The sequence below is a fragment of the Castanea sativa genome, chromosome 8 (assembly GCF_040712315.1).
Source record: "Castanea sativa cultivar Marrone di Chiusa Pesio chromosome 8, ASM4071231v1".
Taxonomy (NCBI): domain Eukaryota; kingdom Viridiplantae; phylum Streptophyta; class Magnoliopsida; order Fagales; family Fagaceae; genus Castanea; species Castanea sativa.
The window spans coordinates 22,075,122-22,083,637 of NC_134020.1; the positions used below are offsets into that span (position 1 = coordinate 22,075,122).

General features: G+C 34.0%; 1 protein-coding gene across 1 annotated transcript; it reads right to left on the reverse strand.

Annotated features, from left to right (window-relative positions):
- Positions 1-620: 620 nt before the first annotated feature.
- Positions 621-2,581, reverse strand: LOC142606669 (LOB domain-containing protein 1-like). Its single transcript, XM_075778002.1, has 2 exons — positions 2,243-2,581; positions 621-1,242 (listed from the first exon to the last, which is right to left on the reverse strand). Exons 1-2 carry the CDS (start codon positions 2,501-2,503, stop codon positions 883-885), a joined length of 621 nt encoding a protein of 206 aa, XP_075634117.1. The 5' UTR covers positions 2,504-2,581; the 3' UTR covers positions 621-882.
- Positions 2,582-8,516: the final 5,935 nt, after the last annotated feature.

Genomic DNA, 8,516 nt, shown 5'->3' on the forward strand with positions numbered 1-8,516 from the left:
TGAGTCCTTTATAATCACTCATTGGGGTTTTTCTTAAAAAAGTTTTCCCCATTGTAATCATATCACCATGTCAGATTTATTTTTCGTTGCACTTGACTTTAGATTGGTGATTTGGTTGTGTGTTAATTAAACCTAACCTACAATTGAACTAATTAATCAACTTACGTAATTAGTTAATTAAATGAGATTAATTTATAACCTAACATATATGAAGACTTAAAGAGTGTTCAAGGTTATCGTATAGGATGAACTTAATTAAATACAATTACTTAAGTACAATAAATTTGGTTCCCTAATAAAATTCAAAACACATAATTGTATTGAATTTAATATATTATCCTTAAAAAGATTATATTATTTGAGCTTTATTCATCAATATAACTATGAGAAATTTTATGTATTGAACTTAATTAACTGTGACTAAATTTTAACCCCCCCCCCCCCCCCCCCCCCAAAAAAAAAAACATTTATGTTTTACCCCACCGCATATAACTAAACCAAAAGCAAGAAATGGTCAAAAGCTAGTTTGACAAGGAATTCGTGAAGCATCAATTTTGACACAATTATAGTAGGTGACCAAAAAGTTGGTTTAAGATCCAATAATCTGCACCCAAATGGACTTTAGAACAAACATATCTCTTTCTCTCCAATACTGCAAGATTACATAGAAGAAAAAGATCCATCTACTTTGCCTAGCTTTAACAAAGAGATTAGATCCTGAAGTTACATTTTCTCCCCCACTAATTTGTTCATATAATATTACATCTAGTTCGTACTATAAGTTAAAATTTATTAATCCAATAATGCTCTTCAACTTCTCCTTAGGAGATTAAGTTGGAACTATTTGGCTACACTACTACTATATATAGATTATAATTTTGATCATGTCCAAACAGGATGGTCCCACAATAAGCATGGGTTGTTATCCTCATTAAGGAAGCATGGATTGTTCTGGTAGCTGTTAGGAGTGCTGGTGATGAAATTACTCTCAAGTGATTGTTGGACCGTTGCCTGTGGAGACTGTGACATTTCCATGCAAATTAAGGCTACAAGGTTGGCTTGCTGGCATTGCATGTTGACAAGCTCAGCTTGTGCTTTGGCTAATTGTGCCTGGAGCTCGTTAACTTGTTTTTGAAGCTGACAAATTGCCCCTGCACACCCGTAAACTGGGTCTCTGATCCTTGCACCAGCTTCATAAACCATGCTGCTCACTGCATCAGCCCTCTGGGATTCTGGGAGATCCTGAAAATTCAATTATCACTTTTAAGGGTAAGCAAGTGAAAAGGTAAAAGGATATGAATAACTAAAACATAGAGGGCTACTTGGAAAATAAAAGATAAGGTCAACATAAAGCATTCAGCTCAAATAATTGAAATTAGTTGAAAAACTATAGAAGTACCTGCTTTACAATAGTGCTTCCTTTTTTAATCTTACTCACTTAATTTTACAACTTACTGAATTATGCGATTATAAGTGATGGACATTTTTTGTATTTTTCGACCCACCACTTTATATAAACCAATCACAATCACACAACTTAGCAAGTTTTGTGAAATTAAACATGGAAATGGTGATGTCCCCTGTTCTTTAATATGAACATGCTTTGTCATGTTCCTTATTCTATATTGAACATGCTTTGTGTCAGAGATGCTGATTCCTGACTAGTAACATGGGCTATGTGGAAATTTTAGAACTTTGCACGCGTCTCTTCACACTAAGAACGAACTACACTCAGGCTGCTTACTTTTCAAACTAAGAACACCAAACATGTTTTATTAATGTGAGGTTCACCACAGTTGCGAGTGGTCATTTTCTATCCTCACTCAAACGACCTACGGCACCAGCAGAGGCGGGGTCCTCCAAATAGACTCAATTGTATAAGCTAAAAACTTTGATAATTGAAGCAGCCGTGTGACTTTGTTCATCTCATCTACTTCCAGGCATGCAAACTAACTAATATCTTACATAATTTTTGTTTTTCGGCTGAATCCTATTCTTGCATAAATACCCTCATAAACATCATCTCAGAGTTTTAGCCCGACCTATGTTGCTATACACGTTAGTTTTAGCATTTAGAAATTGACAAATAAGTTTCCGAAGTACTGTTTCAAGTAAAACCATTATGGTTATTATATTTTGAGTCAATTTTAACAAAATTTTTGTCACATTTGTTGGAGCAGTTTAATCAAGAATTGTGTAAGACAATAGGCACCACAATAATAATAATAATTTTGAAAAATACCTGTAAGAACTTGATGATGTTGCTAGCACCAAATACTCTATGAGCAATGGTAAACTTGGTTGGCTCAGTGGGAGGGAAGTAGGGGGCTAACACACATTTCTCTGCACATCTTCGCCTCAAAATCTTGCAAGCCGCGCAAGGGCTTATCACAATAGGTGGAGTTCGAGGAGGAGAAGGAGAAGGAGAGGACGATGATGAAGGAGAATGTGAGAGTGGGGTTGATGAAGTGGTAGAGTTAGTGTTTGTGTCACTGCACTCCATCTTCGATTCTTAGCTTAATTTAACTTTGTATGTGTGTTTTTATATATGTGTGAAAGAGAGAGAGAGAGACAGAGAGGAGAGGTGGGATTTTTTGAGAGAACAATGTGAGTATAAATAGAAAATTGGAGCCCGGGAACGAACGTCATCACATGAGATCTTGACGCCAGCAGTTGAATTTTACCGTTGGCTGCGGCCATATCTAGTTAGGTTTGTGCTGTTTTGGCCTATTGTATGAATAACTATTCAAGTTTGACAATCTTTTCCCAATAAATTTTTTTATAAGATAAATTAATTAAAAAGAGAGGGAACTAATTAGATTTGAAAATATAATAATTTAATAAATAGAGACATGAGCTTTCATTTTTATTATAAAAAAAATTTAATAGCTACACCTTATTCCAATAATCTTAAAACTTTAAAAAAGTATTTTAAAAATATTTAACGTCATATTAAGTGTGATTTGATTTCCCACAACAACTTTGGTAAAAAAGACAAAAAATTAAGGAAAAAATGAGCATTTTGCATTAGATACTTCTTTAACTTTTCATCTACTTATAACTAATCAAATTGGGTAGGCTGCAATTGGTCAATATTGAGATAATATCATTTGGAAAGAATGAATGTATCCAAGAGAGTTGGAACTTGGAAGGGACCGCGTTAGTTCATATTTCAAATAAACAAGAAAAATGATATGAACTCTTAAGATGAATTTCAGCATTAATCTGTTCTATAATATATGTCTTCTTTTCACATTTCATCTTATTTTGTGTTTCCAAGTAAATTGAGATCTTTTGCTTAACCATTTTATCATTGCTCTTTCTTTTTGTTTTTTTTAGTAACCCATCTCCATCCTGCAAACATTAAGAGATTATCTTTGGGCTTCCCCTACTTTCACCAAAAATAATCTCCATGAATATTTTATCCTTACAAACTCTCTCATAAATTGCCTAACTTTCCAATGAAAAAATAGCTTTCTTAAGGAAAAATTTGTTCCCCACTGTCTCTCCGTCTTTAAAAAAAAAATTAAAGAAATAATATCTCATCCATTCTCGGTGAAACACTTCAAAAATCTCATGAGCTGATAGTGTACAATGGAACCTATAACTTTTGTGTGATGCCCCAATTTGATTGATTGTGTGATGTGTGTGGATGTGTGATAAGTCTCATATTGGGTATTTATTGGGTAGATCTGGGGTTTATTAACAACTACAAAGAGCCTCAATTGTAACTAGTCATTTTGAGGTATAATGCAAATATGACTAGTACTTTTCCTTGGGTTGTTACATATGATATTAGAGCCAGCCCAGTAACTTTGTGTGGACTCAGAGACACTATCCCACAAAGTGGGCCCTAACGAGGAAGTTAGGGATTTAAATAGGAGAGATTGTGATGCCGCAATGAGTCCTACCCTGGATATTTACTGGGTAGATCTGGGGCTTTATTAACAACTACAAGGAACCTCAATTATAATTAGTCCTTTTGAGATATTATAAGGAACCTCAATTGTAATTAGTCCTTTTGAGATATAGCACAAATGTAGCTAACACTTTTTCTTGGGTCATTACATTTTGGGTTCTCTCTCCCCAACTTTTTTGGGATCAAATCATGGTGAAATTTCAACAAAAAAGCAGAAAAGTCATACTCTGATAAATATGCTAGCAAATCGTTGTTCTACTATCAAAGAAGATCTAAGTGAAAATAGAAACCATTTGGTACTGAATTGACATATGAGCAGAGACTTATAACTAGTAAGCACACTTAGCGAGTTTCCCAGTAGAATTAACTCATGACCAAAGACCAATCTAGTTTTCATTAATTCTGTCTCAGACCAAGAACTAATAAATCTAGTTAGTTTTCAAATTGCCTGAAAATCAGGAGCTAGGTCCACGCACACCTACTTGTAATCTCAGCCATTGCAAAGATGCCAAGTGGCTCAAGTCCATCCAGTTCAGTTAGATTATCGTTTTTAATTTGACCCATTGGGCTTGCTGCCAACACTGAGACAGTGCTATCTTTCTACTCCTCTAACCACCACTAAGTGACTAATCCATTTATTGAGAACGACCAAGTATCCCAATGTTTGCGAGAGTTTGTGACTTGTTATATGTGCGAGTGGGAGAGATACAAGGAAATTGGGGCCAACGTGGGGTAGAGGTTGGTGAAGAGCTGGTCAGCTCGTTGCGCACATGAAGTAAAAAGATATAGAATACTTTTAGTTACTGAGTCCTAAAAAATAAGCTAGCTGCCATTCACGATTGTGACCCTTTTCAATCTAACAAATAAGATAACTATGCAAGCAATAAAATTGTTTCGTACACAGATTGTTTTACACATGTTCCGAAAAGCATTTGAAATCAGTACTTGTGTGTAATAAATACTTTCTCATCATCTAAATTTTTTTGATACAAGATATAATTCTAATCCAGCCTAATCTAAGTGTATATATATGTAAAGCTTTTTTCTAGAGACTTAAACCCCGGCCCTTACCACAAGCACTTATATGTGTGTGAAGCTCTCATTATCTAAATTTTAATTAGGACTTTGTGCTGCTAAAAGCATATGCTGGTTATTATTATATTAGTTTCGGTGTTCTAATCTTAAGTGATCAAGTTTTCCACTTCTTAGAAAATCTGAGCTTCCACTTTGCGGTGGAAATGGTTGGACTTGTATAATCCACCTCCACCCCACTACCCATGCTTCTCTGCTTCAAGAGTCTTTCCGTGTGGACCTTTACAATAGAAAGCACAAGCTAACTTTACTCCCTTACCCCCAAACTCAAAGTAGTAGGTATAATGAAATATGAGCTCATATTGGTATCAGGCAGCGGTGTATAAAGCTTTAGTTCCCACCTAAGAGTGAATGAAAATAGATCCAAAAACAGGACCCAAAAAAAAAAAATACCTTACAAGAACAGAGCCTCGTTATCATGGTAATTACCAAGGGAGCGTTTGGTCTGCTGTGATGTTACATTACGTTATAATATTAGTTTATTGTAATCTTACATTAATGTAATCTCAATATAAGAATATAATATTACATTGTTTAAGAATGTGATGAAATTAAGATATTGTGATATATTTTGTAATTTTAAATTATAATAACGTTAGAAAAAAAATAAACTAAAAATCTTAATGTCATATTATCATAATGTACATCATATTAAGAGTACATTACAGTGAACCAAACGCCTTTTAAGGTTTTAATCTTTCTTGGAAGAGGAGAAAGTATCTATGTAACAGTTATATTAAGTCATTTATATAAACAACTATAAAAAATGAGTGAATGTCATGTGAACTCACCAACTTCCTGCATGACACTCAAGGTTTTTATGTGGATGAATTGGTATAATTGTTATAAGAAATACTTTGAACATATCATATACATGTTAGTGGAAGGGGATGTAAAAGTATGTTTTGATGTCCTGCCTAAAGAGGAAGAACTAGCGGACCGGTTTATCTCTATTGTCATTAGTAATACTTTTGATTGAAGTTTATATTTTGTTATATGTGAGTTTTGCTAGGTTAAGAGACTTTTCGTTACTCTTAAAACTGGGTTTTCTTGTAATAATTGCAATCTGCCTCCAGCAGATCTGGAAGTTTGCAGGTGTGATTGTTGTACTGCTTTTGCTTCGTAATGAAATTACAGTTTATTAAAAGAAAGAACAAAACAAACATGCAAGATTCCACCTTGATTGCTTTGTGATATGTCCAAGAGTACTACAATCAATCATTTTGTTTGCTTCAGCGTAAAGAAGCAAATTCACCCTCTGAAACGAACGAAAAGGTACTGATTTAAAATTCTATGAAAAGGAGATGAATTTTTTATACTCTAAAAATGACATAACATGCAATAGAATTTTTTTACTACTTCCTCGAGTCACTTATTCAAATCGTGATATGAATAGTCCTTCTCAAGGTTGAGGTCATACCGTCATAGTCACAAGCAAGGACCGGTCATGTTGGCTTACTCATGTGCCCTCCGAAGTGCACTTACTGCATACGGCATCAGTACTTTTCTCCATCTGGTCTTCCTTACATAATGCTCTTTTTTTTTTTACATGTATTTATGATGGAAAAAAGTAGTAGGTTGCACACTTCATAAATGCAAATTCCACAAAGACTAAATTGTTTTCGAGTCTTAATAATTGGATTATGCGGATAGGGTGGTCTCTCTTACGAAATAAGCAATGATTTCAAGTCACTGTGATCCCCCAAAAAATGGGGCAACATGGCCAATTGCAACTTGGCAACATGCGTGACGAAGACCATGACCAAAACATTCTTGAGACTTGACCAAAAATTTTTCTTGATTAATGACACAAACCTAAGCTGTATACCAAATTAATGTGCTAAGACCATGACATGGATGAAAAAACATCACCACAACACCAACTGGCAGATTCCAATGGGTTGCAAAACTAGATGATCTTTAGCAGAGTTTCAAAATAACACGTTCTGCAAGTTGTCAGTGTTCTAGAATCTAGAGCTTCCATGACCTTAGCTTATATTTCTAAACTCCATTTTGTAGTATTTAGGTTAATTAAGGCCCACACGGTTTGCAGCAGAAATAAGGCTTTAGATGAGGGCAAAGTATTTCCACTTAGACCGATAACAGTAAACCTCAAAAGGGTCTTAGAATTCTTTCATTTTTTTCTCTTTCGATGACTTAAGGCCGCCAAATCAGCGGACACGTTAATATGATGTGTACATTAATGAAAGATCAAATCCACATGTTGTAAGGGTCAAATTTCCTTACAGAAAAATGCTTGCTTAGTAAAAGTAGGAACAATATTATATTATTCATTGTTATGGAATACAGAAGGCTGGGTGACTTGTCCTCTTGCTCCTAAAATCAAAGACATAAAATTATAAGTACAAGATGTTGGAATTTATTATCACAGGGATTAAGCTTCTTTTTTTTTTTTTCTTTCTTAATCAAGTATTGCATTATTACCCTGCTTTATCTTTTTGGATCTCCTTTTTTATTATTTTTTTTCCCTGCTTGATGATTCTAAAATAATGCAGTACCTAAATTATTCGAAGTTATGATATAGTACCTGTCACATAATGAAGAAATATGCCCTTTTTTTTCTTACTAAATAATTAAGGAGAAGGAAATGAGAAGAATTATGGTTTTTTTGACTGTTATAAGTTTTGACACTGACATGCTGCTAGCAATAATGCAGGTTTTGGTACTGTGTTAGTGCTTAGCTATTGTAGTATACTATAGCATGAGTAGGTAGCATTTAATTAAATTCTCAATATAATGATAACAGAATTTGAAAAAGGTTATATTGCCTTTCTTTTTTGATAAAGTTAAACAAATATTTATAGACCTTTCAACAACAACAGTCAAGAATTATTCAATGCAGCATCCATGACTGATTTTCATGCTTCATTTCTAGAAGGTCCAGAATCTTCAGTTGAGGTGGGCTTAACTTTTTTTTTTTTTTTTGAACAAATGGTGGGCTTAACTTGACCGCTGGTCTCTATACAATAAAACCACGGCACCGATTAAAGTTTTTTTAAGCTATGTGAATGTTCAACATTTTACGCATTATGCATATTCAAAAAATGCACATGCTACAACATGTTATATGCATTATGCATATTACTTTTGAATGAATGCACATGCTCCAACTTATAAAAAAAAAATGCACATGCTCCAACTTATCAACAAAAAAAAAATGAACATGCTCCAATAAGGAAGAAGGCAATATACTGGTTTGACATAATTTTAGAAAAGAAGGAAAAAGAATAGAAGAGAGGTATGAGGGGGAAGATGGCTGCAGAAATAACTGAAACTATACACAGGCTATTATTACCATACTCTTTTATTTTCCCTTTTTTCGTTTTTACAAAAGGTTTAAAACATTGTATTGCCTCGTTAAAAATACTAGTTCAACTAGAATTAGAACTGCATAATGGGAGCATCTCTTTTCAGCCAACATAGTCAAATTACAATTTACATTTTTAGAGTTTAGAATCTTTTGATTTTAGTCCCTAATGTTTAA

Bases quoted from the DNA above. Each gene is read 5' to 3' on its own strand.
- LOC142606669 (XM_075778002.1), bottom strand. From the start codon at position 2,503: ATGGAGTGCAGTGACACAAACACTAACTCTACCACTTCATCAACCCCA. The intron at 1,243-2,242 runs GTATTTTTCAAA...TTGAATTTTCAG, and splicing joins ACATCATCAAGTTCTTACAG to GATCTCCCAGAATCCCAGAG.